The sequence below is a fragment of the Anser cygnoides genome, chromosome 2 (genome assembly GCF_040182565.1).
Source record: "Anser cygnoides isolate HZ-2024a breed goose chromosome 2, Taihu_goose_T2T_genome, whole genome shotgun sequence".
Classification (NCBI taxonomy): domain Eukaryota; kingdom Metazoa; phylum Chordata; class Aves; order Anseriformes; family Anatidae; genus Anser; species Anser cygnoides.
The window spans coordinates 82654629-82675189 of record NC_089874.1 but is presented as its reverse complement, the minus strand read 5'-3'; the positions used below and the strand labels follow the sequence as shown (position 1 = coordinate 82675189).

Here is a 20561-nt window from a genome sequence, read left to right as displayed (position 1 = left end):
AGACAAGTTAAAGGAATATATGCTTACAATGCTGTACTTTCCAACAAGGGTTGAAGGGTATAAATATTAAAAAGTTTTCAAGAAAGATGCTACACAAGTTGTCAAACTTGCACAGAAGTTGAAGAAACGAAGGAAGCTTGCCAGATGCTAGAACATAAGAGCATAGCCTCCAGCTGACTGTCCTGATTTGCACCAACCCAACCATGTAATGGTTTGCACATTACGCTCTTGCAAAGGACAGTGCAACGCTGACATTAAAAGTAAAACAGCAATGGCAGATAACCATTATCACCATAATAAAAGCGTGTCTACGAGTTAACTAAGTTGAACAGGACCAGAGGGAAATTCCAAAGCCTAATTTTATCCTCTTAAGTATCTAGATACATAGACATGTTTGCAGAAATATTTTCCATTCACATGATGGCTACAGAATTAATTACTATCTTACAACATTCTGCTAAACATAAGCACACTGGCAAGTTTAATCTTCCAAAGGCATATGCTTGAGCAGAGCAAATCCTACACCGCTGATGGGGAGGAGACAAGTGAAAGTGCTTTCATCAAAAACCAAGACGTCTTTATGCATAAAGCTCATCCACACAGCAAGTCTGTGACTCCTAGTCACCTCTGCAAGGGGTGCCTAGCTCCAGATTAGGAACAGCAGGATCCTATGAAACTTGTATTTACAGGTGGCTGTGCACTGCACCAAGCACCTTGCAGCAAATGCTCACTTACATAAACCAGAAGCTAAACAAAAAAACTTGGCATTACAGGAGATAGGGTAACTTTTGAGCATCAATCAACTCACGTCTCATAGCTAGGCAGAGCCAGAGTATAATTTCAAGTGTTCTAACACCCTATTTTGTAATAGCAGTCATTAACTCACCATGACATACTATATTAAAAAAAAATGAAGAGAATTAGACTTTCAGTGTAGTCCAGCTCTCTTCTTACTCACAATAGTCATAGGCTTTCCAAGATAGCTACCTTCCTTTCAATATTGTGTGCTCTGGAAGCAGAAACAAGCTAATTTAAAAGCATTCAAGTTTCTTTCTTTTCTCTATTTCTCCATTGTCCACACTGCTCCAACATCAACCCACAATCTACTCTCATTTTCAAGTATTTTCAAGTGATGCCAACTCACTTCTTGGGCTGCCTGGCAACAACAGTTTTATTTAACTTGCAAACCTTCCCTCAATCGACATACTCCCTTCCTCCCCTACTCAAGAATGTGTGGAATAGCTGGTGCTATTTATCTTTGTTTTGCTAAAGACTTTCACAAGTTGCTAAAAAAAATTCACCAAAATACAACCTTGAAGCAAACATGTACTTCCATATATTTTTAAGCCTTGTTATGAAAGTGGGTTCACAAAGTATGTGCCTCTTGAAGTATGTGTAATGGCCTTCTAAACTCTGAAGAGAACATACAAAATATAATTATATGGAGAGAGAAACAGAAGGCTTTATATATTATATACATGCACATATATGTAAAAAGCCAAGCTGTCACAGTTTAAAATGGTAAATTTAAAATACCTTAAAATGGTAAATATAAAAAACTGCCACCAATATTCAGCACCATTGCTTGTAATAAAAAGCAGAAATCAGAACTCAGAGTTCTAAATTAAAGGCGGAAAAAAAGCAATGAAGACACTATCCAGTGACTGTGATTTCACACTCCTTGTTTCCTTGTTTTTGCTAGAACAGTCCAGACAATTTGGCATCACTTTGGCATCACGTGTGGTAACGCATGCCATGATCCACAAGTACATGTTCTTAACAGACTGGGATTCTAGAAACAACAGCACCATAAGAAACTGTTTAATTCATGACAACTTATCTCAGAAAGAAGACTTCAAACAGATCTCAAAAATACACAGCTAGAGAATGGAAAGAGAAAAGGTCAAAAAGAGCCCAAGTACTTATTGTGGACAAACAGAACTATACCAGAACCTAAGGGAAATGCCTTCTTGTACAGAAATCACAAAGGAGAGGAACACAGCCTCAACACCCATTTTGGTTTTCAGGAGAACGGGAAGTTGTAGGTCAACATCACAGTGGCAGATTAAGCCTCCTAGCAGAGGGAGTCATTAAGTCCTATGCATGCCAGCATCCCAGTAAAAGCAGAACATTATGAAGCAATTACACTGCCTTAAGATAATCCAAGTTAAAAACATTTTTTCTAAGGGTACACTGGCTGGCAAGTTTTATACCCCAGAACAGAAAGGTGCAATTCGGCACATCCTAAGAGACGAACTTTGGGTTCCTCACCTCCAATTCAGCTTCCAGCAGGAACTCGGTATATACAGCTTGCCTTGTATGCATTAAAAGGTTTCCAGCTGAGGACTTTCCTGCTCATTCACAGCTACTCAGTGCTGTATACCAACTTTACTGTCAAGCACCTCTCTTTCAAGTGTGGAACAGAGGATCCAGGCACAGAACTTTACAAGCGAACACCAAATCTGCAGAGTCTGTATTACTACAATTATGCTTGTTTTGGTGAAAATGCAACCTGCTTGCCGATTATCTGCTGTATTTACCTACCTGCATACTTCCCAAGACCTGTCATTTTCATCAGCAGAAAACCTACACCAAAAAGTCACTTTCCTTTCTGCTATGCACTTTACACATGTCAATTACGTCTATCACTGTGGTATCTGGTTATAAAGATTAGATACCACAGATTAGAGATGTGGGACAGTTCCTGGGAAGTGAAGTGACTGCTTAAGCTTGCAAATCATTTTCTGCTTCCTTTTTGCTTGCTTTGATTTTTTTTCATTGCTTTCTCAGTTTTGTTTTACCTTTTCCTCTCTCTGGCTTTCCTTTGGACAAGGGAAAGGTAATATTCCACCAGCTCTGCTCTCACCGGGCAGCAAATACACTTCCTCACCCTCTCCTCAAGGGAGCATTAGTAGCCGTCTGCAAGAGAACATGAACATATTGGCTAGAGCATTAAGACTCCAGCAGAGAAAGAATTATTTAACTTGAGCAAGCATAAGCAGCCAGCTAGCACATGCCAGAGTAACGTTTTCCTCATCAAACCTAGTACTTCAGAATATATTAGATTACGTGTGCTAACAGAAAAGTACTGGTCTATCCCTGTTCAGACAAATCCTAACATACCAAAGCATTCAGCTATCTTGGGGCTGTGGACTGTGAACTTCTCATGATTCTTTGCTCTTTCTCAAGAGCTGCCAAGTGTATAAACTGTTCCCATTATTTACTCACAGATTAACAGTTGGTAAATTGGTCCCAGGGAATCACTGAAGAATTTTCCTTATAACCATTTCCCTTGCTTTAAGAAAAAAAGAAGTAAAAAAAAAAAAGCCAAGCACACAACGCCTCCCACCCACCCCCACCCCCAGTCCTGAATGAATGTGAGAACTTCCTGCACTCAGAACAGCATGAATAGACCTGGCAAGTAGTCAGGGAGATAGTACAGGCCCATGAATGCTCTGAATTCAGCTTCTGTGCTGCCGCTAAATTAAAGGAATTCAGGAGCCTCACAAAGGCTTGGTTATTTAATTATATTATAAAATAAAAGGCTGAATCCATTAGACAGCACGCGAAAGGAGCCCCTTCCCAAGTGCCTGCGCGGAGCACGCAGCCCCGGTGCCTTGGCCCAGCCTTCTCCCTCTCCCCAGGGTGAGCCACCACGGGGCCCTGCCAGCATCCAGAGGAGATGGCGATGGCGTTGGAGTACTGTCCCATCTGCGGAGACCAGTCTTCGCTAGTCAGATTGCTGACAAGCCAGGCTTCCTTACCGTGTCCAATTTTCACCTTTGCTCTTCATTTACTGGGAAACTCGCGACATTTCCAGGCAAAGCTACAACGCCGGCACTGCACCTTCACCCCTGACTAGATTTATGCTGCAGCATTCAACAGATCCTCGTTTCGCCTCAGCAAAAATTAAAGCACACACATGGTAACAGGAATAACTACAGTGAGATTTTAAAACCTCTACTTCTTTCCAACCATGAAAATGGAAGTACTTGCCATCTTCCCTGCCTTTGTAACTAGCAAGGAACGAATCCACTCTGCAATTTGCTTTAGAAGTGACTGGAAAACAAAATCACAGCAGCTTCCCTTACTGAGGGCTCTGCTTCTCACCAAATCTCTCAACAGCCTCACAGAAACAGCCTCACAGAACAGGCTCCTCGGTAGAAGGGATATGGACAAACCACAAGATGAAGGGACTGCAGCACCTCTCCTATGAGCAGACGTGAAAGAGCTGGGGCTGTTCAGCCTGGAGGAGAGGATGCTCGGGATGCGGGTGACTGAGCACTGGTGTAGGTTTCCCAGAGAGGTTGTGGAGTCTCCTCCTTGGAGGTATTCAAATGTTGCCCGGACATGGTTCTGGGCAACCTGCTCTAATTGGCCTTGCTTGAGCAGGGGGCTGGATCAGATGACCTCCAGAGGTCCTTTCCAACCCTCAGCCGTTCTCTGACTGTGATACATATGCAGGAAAATGAGAATGAGACAGGATGAGAACAGCACATGCAGGCAAAGGTTAGGGTGACCCAGAGCACAGCGTACTCATTCTCAAGGTTCAGCAAGCCTTGCTTATGATTCAGGAACTCAGCCTGTTACCTGACATCTCTACTGATAACAGCACCTCGTCCTCATGCCGTACCAGAAAGATGCCAGCCATCCACCGACTCACATCAATTGGAAATGCTCAGACTAGTGGCCATGACGATACTGCTTAATGTGACTTCTAACTATCTATGACCATGCTTTTCATAACCTAGCAAGAAAGAGAAGCAAACAGATATTCACATTCAGAGCAAGAAAGCCAGGCATGCTTGTCTGTGAACAGATACTCACTGGGGTATATTCCTCTGAGCGTGAACTGCCAGAAGGAGCAGAGTAACTCCAGCGCTGAGAAGCAAATGCTCAAGAGAGTCCAACAAGCCAAAACAGGACATTTATGTGTAATACAAGGTCTGCATGATCTTTCATTAGGGAAATAGCATAGTATCATTATCTCCTTGCTACTGAGGATGAAGACACGACAATATTCAGACATTTCTACTACAAAAAGATTAGTGGGCATTAACTTTACGCCATGTCATTTGCTTCGGTATGGGCAGCATCTACATTAGGTAAGGAGGTTAGACAATCTCCGACCATCTTTGGATGCCTACACGTTTTGCTACAAAGCAGTATAGCCATGTCTACAGAGAAAGGTTCGAAGGATTTTCAAACGAGTATATGCCCTACATGTTTAGAAAAATCAGGGAATATGAGCTACAAAAGAGCTCAGCAAAAGTGCCAGCAACAACACACAGAGTGCCAAGACACAATGGCCAAAGGACCTATGGAAGACAGTCTCCAATAACACCTCTGATTAAGGCTTGTCAATATGAGAAGACTTGAAGGCACAATACCGTGTCTGGAAAGGCAATTCACCAACTCGTTAAGCGTGATATGCTTAAGAACCTTGCAGAATGAAGACAAAGGCATAAGGAAACAAAATGAAGACGTATAGGCATAAGGACAGTCACCCCTATTGAAATTACAGCTGTTTTTGCATTTAGCGTCAAGTACACATACGCAATCTCCTCCTGGACAGAAGTCTGCAGTTCCCAGAACCTGCTTTCCAGGAATACATCCTTTCACAGAGTTACAAGAGGAGACTAGACTTGTTCTGTAGCATATTCCTCAGCAGCACCTTCCTTCACAATTCAGAAAGGACAGCGATTGCTAACTGCATTTTTTAACTTGACCTGTTGAATGTACTCAGCTTAGCTAGTGACAGCAAGTAGGAGAGCATTGCCAAATGCCCGAACTCCTCCCTGGTTGTTGTACACACTCCTAAAAAGTATAAGCATTTCTGAAGTGCTGTATGTAATACCACTGTTTACAAGTCAGTCTGATGTTAAAAATTCAATACACCCAGTTTTAGGTTCAAAGATTTTAACAGCATGAATTCTTCTACTATCAGCCACAATTCTTACTACGCGTGATTAAGCTTTTTTCTTTCTTTCTAACCAGTTTACAAATTCTTCTCATAGAAGAGCACTTTGAGAACAATATGCAGGCTACAGCCTTTGCCTCAAAATCCTATATTTGCAAGAGATGCACTGCTGTGTAAAGAACATACATTTGACACACAATTTTTTTATATTTGAATTTTTCCACATGCTTGTTTCTGTAATAAGAGGTCAAATATACCTTAAACTCCTTTAAAGGTCTGTTCTATCTGCTACATCATTGCCAGATCCTACACTGTTAACACACAGACACAGCAATTTTGTTGTAGCTATGTACTGTGACTTTCTGGAGAAAATTTTACTTGTTTTGGCAGCCCCACATTACCTACGCTATAATGAACGCTCTTCTCCACAATAACTCAGTGGCACTGTTTTTTACATAGACTCATAGATGCATGGAAAAGGGAAAAAAAAAACACAAAGAGCCATACTGATAAGTGGCTATTGCAGAGAAACACCCTAAGATATTTAAGAACTAAAAGTTTTCTTGTACAAAATTAACGAGTTGGTAAATACAGCCAAGAATGCCCCAAAACTTCCTGCAGAAAAAGAGCTAAGCTGCATATTCTGGGCTAAAAGGATCCCTCACTCCCACGGTGCAATATATGCTATTTGCCATCAGTACAAAATATGCTTCCTATTAATGCCAAACTGAAGAAGCAAGAGATGCTGAAACTGCTCACACTCCAGTGGTGCATTACACAAAGAATCACAACACACAGTGTCACAAATTAAATACATATAACATATACCCCAGGCTCTAGTAGACCGTTTTCTCTGGACACTTATTTTGGCACTGACAAAAGGGACATGACACAGTCCACTGCAGACTACAAAGCCTCTTAATCTTTTTGCTACGATATCTAGCAATACTGATCTGCGTGTTTTCACTCTAGGTTTTATTTATGAAGGAAAAAGCTGGAACCTGATAAATAAACGAGGATCTTTTATCGCATGGATTCAGAAAACAAACATCCCAAAAGATATTTCTTACAAGAGACATTCCCAAGATGGAATCTGCAAATCAAAAGAAAGCAAAATAATGTAGTGTAGTCTTCTCGTATTAGCAGGAATTAAAGTTGTCACTTGATTAAGAAGATTAAAGAGACATGAACCAAGCAGTCCTTAGTGCTATAGTCTAATCTCAAGTGGAATGAAGACACTTATACAGATGATTCCATTGTTCTTGAAGTTATGAAATGGAAAAACTTTCTGTATTTAATAGTCTGAAATGTATCACATTAATCTTCAGTTGATTCACATGGAAGATAGAGACTTTGGATTGTATTTTGGTTGATACAGACAGGAGACATGATTTTCATGCCACCAAAAGAGAAGAGATAAGACACGTCCACAGCCACTTCACAGCGTTTGGACACTTCAAAGAGTTCAGATTCCCATTTTCAGCCAGTCCTTTCTTTTATTAGCTACAACACCCAAGAGGGAAAAAAAAGTTAGCTACTTGCTTGGAAAGGATAAAAGCTCTGGTCTACTTTTAATCTTTAAATTTTAATCGACACAACCACACTCTGAGCTCTACACTTTCACCAAGCCAGTATATTAAAAATCCTCAACTCTGTGACTGAAACAGGAAAAAAAATCCCTGTCATATAATCACAACAGTCTGCTGACGGTATTTCGGAAAACATTAAGTTGCAGCTCCCGCACACATGATTAACTTTACTTTTAGAAGCATCCCATTTGCAACTTGCATATTATTCTGCTTTTGTGTTTGTAACCTTGTGGTATTGGTATAAGAAACCAAAAGCTCCTAGCCTATTAAATTCAGTACATTATACCTGCAAGCCTTCTTCCAGGAGTTTCACACTTCATTCATAACAGGCTTTGTCATTACATTTTGTATTATACCAGGCAAGCTTTACAGCATGAAAGCCAAATACATGTAGATGCAGTAAGCCAATAATGACACACAATATTAGGCTGTCTCAGATATAATTAAGTTTCATAAATAAAATGACTGCTCACTGAGACTGTTGTCCCCTAGAGGTCTGTTTGTCCTAGTAAGTAATATACAATAGAAGGAAAAATATGTTCCTCCATCATTTACAATTTGAGTCAATAAGCATCATAAAATATCTGGTGATAAACAGTCACTTGTAGATCTGACCAACCATCCGACAAATGAGCAGACTGCACATACAGCTAAATTTGCTGCTTGCAGGACTCTCCTCACCAGGCCAGTGCTACTGCCTATTATCTGCTTTTAAAAGGATAGAGAAGATCAGACAAGAGGAAAAAGCAAGCATTTGAGACAACAAAATGTCATCGCATAGCATTCTGATGAGGAAACTTGCTGTCTAGTTAGAAACTTACTCGTTTCAAGGTAGCTCTAAAACCGAGGAGAGCTCCTTACAGACCCTCCTACGGCTTATACGAAAGCAAAATCATTGCTAGTAGGAACTTCAAGCTTTTCTATACCGTTTATTTTAGAACAAATAATAGGCTGAACTGGGCATAGTTATTGTTTAAAGAAGCATGCAGCTTTTTGAAAGGAAAGGACTTGGTTTTATGCTCATCGGCTGAAGGTGCCTGAATCACAGGTTTTGTTCTCCTCGAATGCTGCTTCAAAAATTCTCTCCTCACCAGAGCACACATTCAGAAGAGGAGCGGCCTGCTACTTATCTTAATTGCGGGTCTTACTATCTCTTTCTCTTTGGGCACAAAGATTCAAAAATTGAACAAACAGGAAGAGAAACTGCATTCAGATTACATAATTAGGTTTATGTAAATTGCACCTACAGCCTAGGCTCCTGAACTTCAAAGGCATTCCAGCTCCTCATTACTCCCTTGGAACAAGTCCCATTGTTTTGTTTTTATTTAAATAAGTTGGCATGGCACCCCCAGTGCTCGCAGATGAGAGCAACTGGTTAATGCAGCAATTATGTTTTTTCTGAGAATTACGAACACAATTCGGTGGCTGCTGAAGTTGGTTTGAAGATCCCTGTTGCCACTGGACAAGGCAACGAGCAGGTAATGGCCTATTAAGTTCAAAGGGTCAAATGTACCTTTGGCCCACGAAAAATTCGAGTTAAACTTTAAAAGACTTCTCCACTCCAGTTGGATGTTTGCATCTATGTCTCTTACACAACTTCATTTCATATTCCTTCTGAGAACTAAGCTAGATAAGACTGGACAGAAAAATTCCCCGAAACTTCATATTTTAAATCAATATGTAAATGGTTATTCCTAACTGTCAAATCAAGGAACACACAGTTAGTTCGGCAATGAGTATTTTGAGCATCCCTCCAAATAAGTCAAAGCCAGCTGGAAGAAATTTTACTTCCCCATCAACAGAAAAAGCTTCAAAGACGCTATGCAATGTTGTGAAATTAAATGACTCTTCACTCCAGGAGGTCTTTTTTCTTGATTTAACAGTTGTCATTGGTAAACAATATGTTCTTCAAAGAATAATTTTTGCCCCTTAAATAATGGGGGGTAGAGGGAAATAACAACAACAACAAAAAAACAGCGCAAGAGATTCTGCAACATTCCCATTCTTCCACATACTTTAACCACAACCACAAGAGCAGAAAGTCTCAGCAGTAAAACTAAAAGGGGCAGGCCTGTCTAGCTAGCTAGCTAAATAGGGAAGCACGAAGAATCCAGATTGTGGCAACCAACACACAAAAACTGGACCATCGACCTACATAGCTGAAGGATTCTGCATGACAGCGGCAGGGGGTATGGAAGGGGACGCCATGCCCATACTATCAGAGAAAAGACACTGAACTATGATCACTGCCAGCGCACACCGAAGTGGGTGTGACAACCAAATACCACAGAACATTGTTTTTACTATTAATTTTGCCTACCTGAAATCCTGATTGGCATTTCAGCTGGACACAATAGCACTACTCATTTGCTACCCACATACGCCTCTCCATGCTGTTAGGACAGCTGCTGCATTTCAAGAGGCAAGTGATGCATATCATAAAAAGTGATGCTTTGCATGTAACATTTTATCACGTAACAGACATAGAAAAGTAAATAAAGAGTCAATTAAAATACACCATAAATAAAAAGATTTAAATCTAAAATTATCTAATACCTAAGATGGCTTCAGTATTTAGCAGCAATTAATTGGAAGACATTCAACAAGAATGTCACTAGTTACTTTTGGAAAAATTAAGATAGCATAATTGGTCAAATGCCAGCCCAACTGGGAAAAATATTCTACAGCAAATAATTTATTTTATAGTGAAAAATATAAAAATTTTTCTCTCCAAAAAGGTAGCGCTACAGCTAACACAACAGAAAACCTATCTGAAGGGCAAAAATTACACAAAGAATAAAACTAGGGGGACTCTTGGGTGAAGCAGAAAGCTAAAAATCTAGAATTTTCACAAGAACATTTTCTGACAAGATTTGCAGTGCTTAACTACCTCAGATCTATACACAATTCAGTCATTACCATGCAGCTGGAATTTCAACTTCAGTTTCCAATCTTACTCATGAGTATCATAAGGAAGAGATTGTTGATTATTTTTAAATGAGGATGTTGTGTCCCTGTGAAATTTCTTAAATATCTTGTTAAAAGCTAAGTGTTTCAGAACTCCTGTCTTAAAGCCAAATCTAGAAAAAAAATGTTAAGACATCCACTCTTGAGTTTAAATCTTTTCAGCTTTTTACAAGGGTTGGTTGCATTTCTCTCAAACATCTTTGAGAAGGAAAAAATAAGCCGGAGTTACACAGCCAAGATAGTGATGCTTACAAAACAAACTTTTGTACTTCCGCCCCTTTTACTTTGGTTGGCTTACCCAAACAAACTGCAACTGACTCCAAGCATCAAAGTCTATTCCATTTGAATACACAGAAATGCAAAAAAATAAAAATAAAAACAAAACAGACCTCACAAAAAAAAAAAATTTAGAGATAAATGCAACATTCAGTGCTCTGGGTCTAAAAATAAAATTATTAGCAGTCTATTTCAGACATACAGCTTCCCATAGTGCAAATCCCCACCTGAGTAAAGGTTCTAAAATACAGCAATAAAATTATGTTGAGGGAAGCTGAAAACAGACACACGCAGAGATTTTACCCATCTCACCTAAAATGCCAGCGTGCCACATCCCACAAGCAATGAAATAATGAAACATTGAAGAGTTAGTCAAAGCATCTTTGCATTTACTGTCCAAGGCAAATAGAAAGCTACAAGTCATTTTTGCCTGTTTTTTTTTTTGTCTACAAATTGACACACTAATAACTTAAACAATTAATTCACAATGAGAATCCCTTAAGCCCACTGGAAAATACAGCTGTTAGCATTCAAGGTACAGGTTCCCTCCAAATTAAATGGAGGAGTGTAACAAGAAACACTCTAGGATTTCTCTCTAAGCTTCTGTTCTGTGAAATTGCATATGCATATACTCTAACTGGCCTTCTCAGGCATGTTTCCTACCTCTTCCTCTTCCAGAAGACCACCAGGATAACAAAGAAATCTCTCTTTACATTGTTTTATTAAACCACAAACTAATTTTAAGTAGATCAGAAGCACACACCAGTTTCTAACACTGTTTCAAATTAGCGGTTGCTTTTTTGTTGTTGTTGTTTTGGTTTTTTGTACTATTCAGTAGTACCTTCCAAGAACCATGTAGCGCTTTAGATGCATAGCAGTCTGCCAGTGTCCTAACAGAACAGATGGACGTTCTTAATTGCACAAAGGCTTTTAGGTATATCAACAGTGCCACGATCAAGAGGATGTTTATGTACAGTTTCAGAAAGAAAAAAAAGAAGGAAATAGCTGGTGAGATAGAGGGATAGTATCAAAACACATAAAAAGGATGGGAAAAAAAAAAAGAAGGAGAATGCTGCACTCCATGCTGCAGCAGTGAGGAAATGCAGCTCCTGGGTGCACCAGTTTAGGTACCATATATTTAGTACATATAGTAACTTATGCATATGACACTGAAATCTCCCATGTTGATACTTCACAAGTACTTAAGTTATGGATACTAGCCAGGAGCACGAGAGAATTTAAAAGCTGCGAGACCCATTGTGCTTAACAGGTGTTACATACCAAGGCTCAGCTGCAAGTCCCACCAGCATTCCAGCTTTATCTGCTGGGCTCCTCCCGTGCAGGAGGACGGCCGAGGAGCACTCGCAGCCCCGGAGCCTCAGGAAATCGCCTGCCTTCGAGAGACCCCCTTCCAACTGGGGCCCGATAAGCACAAGGCTATTGCTGCCCACGGGCAGGTGCAGCAAGCCCAGCACCGCAGCCATTTTACGCTTCCCTGCGGAACAGGGCTGGAAATGCCCCCGGTTTGGCCACGCCAAGACTGCCTGCTCGGATTCGATGTCGTTGAAATGAGATGAAAACTTCCCGAAGTGGGAAGTTTTCGGTATTGCTTCCCCTTGCAGGAGATGCAAACACACAAATGATTACAAGGTAAACAGGGCGTATACACAAGTCACGCAGGGAAGAAAAAGAAAATCAGGATCATGGCAGCCCCAGGCAGAGGTTATTTTTCCTTTCGGTTTCAGACAGTTTGCACACCAAGACCTCACCTTTCCAATCACAGCTGTAGAAAAAGACATCCAGCCACAATAAGGAGAACTATTTTTTCACTTTAAACAGGATGCTGGATCTCAGAACTACGTCGGAGCTCCAAAGGCAGAAGCTTCTCTGCAGCACAGCTGCTGTCCTACCCCAAGTTAAAAAACACGTCTGTCTTTGGCACGTTTCCCTCCCTTAAACATCAGTCATCTTGAATCGAGTTTACCAATGTATTAAATAGCTGAACTGAGCTATTCACCAAGTAGTGCAGCAAACGGCTGGCGATTCAACAGATGTCATCTTCCAGAGCTCAGCACTGCCTGGCCTTCAGTGTTTTCACTCAACCCTAAGCATCCAAAACCCTGCCTCCATCCATACAGCTGGAAGCCTTCACGTGACCCCAATTGCCAAGCATGCTTTTAAAAAAATTTCTTAGGCCACCACAAATGATCCTGCTGGTAGATCTTCCCACCCTTATCTCCATGCTGGACAGACCAACATTTTATGTAACCAGCTCTAATACAGATCTGGATGGGTTTCTCCTCACAGCTTGAGGAGAGCAAGAAGCCTCTCTTCCGAGAGAGAGCCTGACAGCCAGTTGCAAAATTAACACCCCTAATTACATCTGGCATTCCTCAGTACTCTGCCCATAGGCAAGCACCTCCTGCAAAGTGATATATTTGATGACACCAGCAGGTGCAGAAGCCCTATGTCACTTCAAAGAGCAGACGATTTACTGACGGCCGAGTGCCAGAATCACAAATAACATCACCTTGAGGTCGTAAAACAAAAAAGCCTCAAACATCCATTGTCCCGCAGCAGTCTTCAAGACCAAGAACAAATTGCTCATGCGGCTCGCCACGTAAATGCTCCGGAGCACAGCACTGAACAGAATTCCCCACTCGCCTCTGACCTGAAGTCTCAAAACAAGCAAGCAGTCCAGCAGTTTTTAAGTGACTAGATTGGTGCATTAGTCTGTTTTTCCTTCGACATGCAAATTACAGAGAAGGCAAGGCCACGGGGAGAAGTTATGTTTTACAAGAATTATTTTTACAGAGCAATAAGGAATACTATAACTTGTTTTCGAGAGGCCTTCTGGATCACAGCCACTCTTATGGTTTTAGGAATAGTTTAGTAAGTCTGACCTAATCGGTCTCCCAGCTACAATATCACGGCTGTAATTGCACTATGGATTCCTACACAGTTCCATAACCAGTCAAGTAGTATCTCAGCAGAAAGCTATTTAACCATATCCTTTTAAATAGAGATTAGGCATTTCAAACTTTGAAGACGGTATATTTTCTTGAGACAGATTTCAACAGAGGGAGAAGTTGACACACGCAATTAGCCACTAACGTCCAATCCTGCTCAAACTGATGTTAGAGGGAGCAGAATCAGATCCTGAAATCTGTAAGGAATGTTGTTTCAGCAACAGCATCATCTCAGAGCAAGGCTCAGTCAAGAGACCGAAGAAATCAACCGCACGCTCACAGTAAGAAAAGTAGGGGAGATACCAAAATAAATACGCGCTAACCACATTTTGAAGCGAGTCAAAACAGCATACAAGAAGGACTCTTACATTCCTAGTGTCACATTTTATTTTCTGGGCCGTTTAAATTTGGAATGCTGCGTTTAAAGAACAGGCATTTCATTTACAGAATGTTTGTGAACAGCTAAACATCAAGAAAGCTATTTTGTCACAGTGAAAACCCTGATGCTCTGCAGTTCTCCTAGTTATTTTTTTCTAAAATGCTTTTTTTTTAAAAAAATGACACAACTAGAGAAATCACCGACATACAGCAATCACTGAAATCATTGGCTGTATCGCATTACCTTGATCGGAATTTTTAACATTACATTTCAGTACTTAAATCTTCCAGTTTTAAAGCTGTCTCTCCCCAGAAATAGAAAAGCCCAGAAGTCACCAACACGCTCTCTCCTCTCCCCACTTCAAGGGGATTAGACAAAAGAATTCTTTTTAGAAGCAGTGCAATAAATCCAGTCTAGGTTTATGCCATTTTACATCAGTACAAGGCCAGAATCACCAAATCCTGCTGAGACAGCCTGCAGGAAATTACAGGGATAGAGATGCTAGTTGTTCTCTATCCATTGGGACAAGCCAGTCTGCTTAAACCAATGAAGTCCGGGGCAAACAGGAAATCACTGTTTGAAAGCATTCCTTAGGGTATTCCTGGAGGATCATTTATCAAAAAGGTACTTCTCCTAACCAAAACACCCTGACTTTGGGGCCAAAACACACTCCCCTTTCCAAGTCTAATTTGATGTGCATTCTTTAAGTCTTCCTCCTTCCCTCCCTTTCATCATCCGGTAGGAAAAAAAAAATTACAATAAGGAAGCCGAGAAGTTGCCAAGACGGTTATAGAAAATCAGTATGATGACACGTCAATAATATTTTCTTAGCTCTTTTTGGCTGGTCTGGTACATTAGATGCTGGAACCACTCTGCTACAAGCACCTGATCACAGGTGTTTTAGATGTTGATCACAGATCCCCCCAAAGAGATAAAGATTTCAAAAAAAACACTGCACTTTTGAAGTGCAGAGACATACTGCTTAGTATATGAAATTGCGTAACAAATTTGCATTCATTTAATTGTATGTGTGCTTACAGATTTAAATTTCTATTTAGAAGCCTTGTACAAGGAAGTCCAGAACGCACGAACTATGTTAGCAGTCAAGTTGAGACACTAAAATAAGACAGTTGGAACAGCTGCATTGAGCAGATAGAATTAATCACTTAATGCATAAAGGCTACATGCAAACAGGCTTAACTGTATAGAAGGCTTAGCTATGTTTTCTGATTGTATTTTCTTTAGCATGCATCCTGTTGGGAAAGGAGGCGCACGGTCGCCCCGTTTTGAAACGTGCCCGTGCATTCCCACTGGGCTGTGGGAATGGAAATAATGGAAGCAGCATTCCTTCCAACACCACCTGCTGAACTCCACCCTCACCGGCACGGCCAAAGCAACACGCAGACCACCCTCAGCACCTGAAAAAAAAGATTTTATCTCCTTTCTGACCCCAGCATACCTAACCTTCTCCTGTCGTTTCCTTGACCGAGCACCGCTTGTGCTGGGGTCGTTAATACAGCTAACCTAGAAAACTGAAGAAAAGAGGAATTGACCGCTCACCGTCACTCCCACATTCTCTGAATAAGAAGGGGCACTCACGCAGCGTACCGCTCTCCCTCCCGGCCTGCCATTACCGCCTCTATTTTACATCCACAGGAACTCACTAGAGGGAGGAATCTCAGTATTTTTAGCATTAAAGCGCTGAATTCTCACGGTTCAGTGGAGTACCACTCTGTTAAGCCAGCCCTGCGAGGGAATGTCATTCGCTGCTTTACCGGCGGGACCTGATCTTTGGGCACTACGTTGACCTATTCCAGAGGAAAACTCGCTGGGTATTTGAACGCTTTGCTGGACATTAAACACTCCCCTCCTCAGAGGGCTGGGCGAGACGGTTAAAACCCAAGGAGCTCCATGATGACAATAGGTATTTTTACTAAGCACTTCAGCCGCCCGGGAAGATATTTTTAAAGCACTACAGAACGGCAGCGTTGCGTAACGGCAACGTGGGAGCTAACTTTCCCACCCCACGCTCCCCACGTTCCGTACCCAAAGTCGCCTCGGCGAGGCCGCGTTTGCAAGCTCCTGCCTTTCACGCTCACGGTTTTGACAGCCCGTTTCCAAAGGCTGCGTCCCGCGTTTGGCACGCTTTCGCTGCTTACAGCCTCGATCCCTGGGTTGAGCCCTGCACCTCTGACAAACAGCGAGCGACGAAACCCAAAGGGCGAGCGACGCGGGAGGCTGAGCAGAGGGCTGCGCTCGCAGGACGGAGCTGCGAGGAGCCTCTTTCCCTAAGCAGCCCAGCTCCGGAGGGCGACGGGGCGATGCAATTCAGGGAAGGCAGGGCTGCACAGCGCTGAAACCCTACAAGCGCGGAACCCCACGGCTGCCTCAGGCCAGCACCTGCAGCCGCCGTTCACCCTCCCAGCCCGGCGTAACCCCGACGGGGCGCCCCGGGCTGCCCCCCCCCCCCCCCGGCTCAGTCCCGACGGCGGCGTCTCACCGGCGTAGAAGCGGATGAGGCAGCCGGTCTCCGCGTCCATGCCCTCCTCCTGCACCCGCCACAGGTCCCGGTAGCCCAGCTGGCAGAGGTAGTCGTTCTGGAGCTGCAGCGGCTTCTCGTGGGCCTCCAGCCGCCGGCTGGTCTCCCCGTGCAGCTGCACGTAGAGGGCGGGCGGCCCCGACGGCGGCTCCCGGCCGACGGCTTCGCCCCCCGGAGCCCCCCCGGCCCTCGGCGGCTCCCCCGGCCCCGGGGGGCTCCGTGCCGGCCCCGCGGCCTCCCCCGCGCCGTCGGGGGGCGCCGGCTCCGCTTCCAGCTCCTCCGAGGAGGACGAGCCTCCGCCGCCGCCGCTGCTGTAGGGGTCCAGGCGGTCGGAGACGCTCTCGGCGCTGGGGCTGAAGCTCTCCGTGTCGGAGCCGGCCGGCCCCAGCTCGCCCAGCAGCGACGGGCAGGACAGCGGCGGCCCCGCCAGGTACAGCTCGCCGGCGGGGGGCGGCGCCGCGGGGCTCCGCTCGGAGGGCGCCGGGCTCGGCCTGCCGCCGGCCGCCTCGCTCTCGTCGGCGCTGCCGTTCCCCCCGGCTGCCGGGGCCGGCCCGCTCCGAGCTCCCCGGCGGCTCCTCGGCCTCTCCCCGGCCGCTTCGGGCGGGGGTCTCCGCTGCTGCGGAGGAGCGGGAGGAGGAGGAGGAGGCGGCGGCGGGGGCGTCGCGGCGCCCGGCTTGCCCAGCACCCGCACCACGCCGCTGCCGCCGCGGTGCCCCAGCTGCTGCAGGCGGGCGGCCACCTCGTCGGCCGTGGTGTCCAGCGTGCAGAGCACCGGGCGCAGGTAGCAGGCGGCGTGCCGCTCGTAGACGTGCACGCAGCCCCGCCGCACGTCCCGCCGCACCCAGTCCCGCTCCGGGGGCTGCAGCGGCTGCAGCTGCCGGGGGGGCTTGGGCAGCAGCAGCAGCGCCTTCCTGTCCAGGCTGCGGGTGCCCGCCGGGGCGGCCGAGGAGGACGAGGAGGAGGCGGAGAGGTTCCTCTTCAGCCTCCCCCGCCGCAGCAGCAGCGAGTTGGCGGCGCCGGGGGTCGCCAGCACGGCGGGGGGCGCCGAGCCTCCGCCTCCACCGCCGCCACCGCCGCCACCGCCGCCTCCGGCCGCTCTCCTCCTCCGCGGGCCGCCGCTCTCCGCCCGGCTGCCGCTGCCCGGCGGGCTCCTGCCGGGCTCTGCCCGCCCGCCGCCGGCCGGCGGGGCGTCTCCGGCTCGCTGCTCCATCGCCTGCTGGAAGGGAGCGGGGGAAGGAGGGACGCCGCGTCCCGGCGGGGCTCAGGGCTCAGGGCGCGGCGGGCAGCGCAGCTCCGCGCAGGGGCCCCCGCGCCGCCCGCCTCAGCCCCAGCCCCGCTCCCCGCCCGGCGCCGCCGCCATTAGGGAGGGAGGGCGGGAGGGAGGGCGGCGGGGAGGGGAGGGGCAAAGGGAGGGAGGGAGGGAGGGAGGGGGGGGAGGGCGCCTCATGAATATTTATCAGCCCGCCCCGGTGACGCCACCGCTGGGGGGGTGGGAAATGGAGTCCGGCGGGGACTACGAGTCCCGGCAGCGCCCGCTGTGGGGAGGGTGGATTGCCGTGACGGAGGGGTGCTCGCCCGCCCGCCCGCCCCTCGGTTCGAGAAAACATTCCAGGACTTTGTCCTGCTCTCGGTGGCCGCGTTCCCGAACTGTTATCGGGAGGTTTCGCTGGAGCAGCTGAGCTAGGGAATCCGCACGGCCCGGGGGACTGAGGCCGGTGTCAGGTCGCCCTCCGTCGGTGCCGAAGGGTGGCCGTTGGCTAACGGTCCGCCTCGGCGTGCTGAGGGGGTTTCACGGCTTCACCGGCCCTAATGACCCTGTAATTACGTGGTTCTGTGGTTCCGTGACCAGCCGTCCCCTCTCGGTTCAGTCAGAGTGGGCTCAGGAGCCGAGCGCCGAGCCTGGGCGATCTCTCCTCACAGATTAGATGCAAGGGGACATAAAAATGCATGGGGAACATTTATACATAAAACACATGCACACACACAGAGAACTGCTTTGTGAGAAGGTTCACAGAGAAAAAGTTTCAGCATTGCTATCCTGTCACTGTATTTCATTGCTAAAACTACTGAAAATGTGTATTTCAGACCCTAAAACTTCTGAAAATACTTCCTAAAAATTGTTTAGGAGCAGCGACCAGATACCAACACTTCCCCCCAAATCTGATTTTAAATTAATTACTGAAAAGATAAATTACAATCAGATAAATGAGTTTTCACACCCTAAGGACATAACAGTATTTATTCGGAGAATCCTCTTAACGCTCCTGAGGATGTTTTAGCTGAGTAATGTAGGTTGGACAGGGCTGTAACTGCTTGAGATTGTTCCTTTTTAGTACATTTTGTAAAAACACAGCGAAACGTCTTGCCAGATACTCATCAGAAATGCTATGGGCTGCAGCAAAGTGGGAGTTCTGGGCAATTAACCAGTTGCGCCAGTGTTAGGGGAGATAAATCTTCATTGCTGAGAACCCCGAGACAAACTCTCAGTGTCAATGAAGCAGAACTTTTAGTTGTGTTTTTTTTTAATTTTTTTTAGTGTATATATATAAATGAACCAGAACCATAATAAAACAAAAGTTTATGTCTCCTAATAAAACGCTCCTCCAGACTTGCACATTATTTTCTTTATACCTCATACAAGCAGGTGAAACAGACCACAGAAAACAGAGGAATTCCCCAGGAAACTCGCGATGGAAACGTGTCTACCTTTTATAAGGTTTATAACAATGAAGCTGTCGTTTTACCTTTGTATGGAAACCACCCCCTTTTTGAATGGAACAATCTGTAAATTAATTACATTCTGACTGTGCAGTTTGCTGGCCTGTATCTGGATTTGCAGTAACCAGCAAGAACATCACTGGAATTCCTTCTGGGCGAGAGACCCAGGACCAGATCCAGAGCACACACTAACAGAAGATGACGGCAACGCTTGGCCATTAAAGGCTTAAACCGGTGCCCAAAACCTCCTTTAACAGTAGCAGCGCACAATAAAAGTGCAGCGTTGAGTGTATTGCAGCCTGATTCTGTCTACTTCGTGCATTCCGTTTTAATTATGTCTACTGATTCACACCACCCTCATGCCACCTACTTCATGAAGGTTACTCCAGGTCTCCTGATTTAAATGCGTGAGAGAAATACTTTATGTGCAAACACACACAGACACACTCAGAAGAGGGATTCGGTAAGCTCGAGAGGCATTATTGTTAGCAGTAATACTTGAAATAAAATACTGTTTCTAGAAAACAGCTTGCTACCCTTGAAAGCAGTCTTTCCTTGGAGGGAGGCAGGAAGAGAGGAGCTGTACTCCAATTGTTCAGACAGCTGACTGTTTGTGCACACACACAGAAAAATCCAAACCAGAGATTATCAGATATTTCTTAGGAACGTGAAGCAGGAAGGTAAGTCCCCTGGGACACCAAATTTTCTCCCTTCTGACTGGAGATACCACATCCTATAGCGCTGCGTGCTACTGAGGTCTCCCAAAATAGCTGAACATCAACTGGAAGTGAGTGAGCCGAGTGGATTTGTCGTCAGCTCTCAGTGGAGCAGCACTGCCCTTGTGGTCAGGAACTTTCTTCCAGTTTTCAGTCTACATTTACGGTTGGGTGGTCTACACCCCTGTGTTCACATACACGCCAGCAGTGCCCTTTGACTCAAATCCCCCCTTTTTTTTTTCTTTTTTCACTCCTGATTGTTTACCCCCAGTGTACTTTCAGGCAGCCGTTGTATCCCCGAGCAGTCTTCATATTCTCCCGGCTAGACCAAACAAGCCCTTCTTGTCTCCCGTGGCAAGACAGACACATGGTACAAGAACACACGGTTAAGGCCATTCCAGGAGCCTCGGTGGGGTGAGCTGGAGCAGCTCCTGCTCCGGCCCCGCAGCCTCCCGGGTCCCGGCGGAGAGCAGCCGCACTGTGCCGTG

The 20561-nt window shown here is 45.4% G+C and overlaps 1 protein-coding gene across 1 annotated transcript in view; it reads right to left on the bottom strand.

The window, feature by feature from the left end:
- The window catches only part of PHLPP1 (PH domain and leucine rich repeat protein phosphatase 1), a 132167-nt gene extending 114169 nt beyond the window's left edge, over window positions 1–17998 (bottom strand). The window contains exon 1 of the mRNA XM_066992533.1: window positions 16601–17998. Within this exon, the coding sequence (XP_066848634.1) occupies window positions 16601–17849 (1249 nt within the window). The 5' untranslated portion in view covers window positions 17850–17998. The remainder of the gene's footprint in view (window positions 1–16600) is intronic.
- Window positions 17999–20561: the final 2563 nt, after the last annotated feature.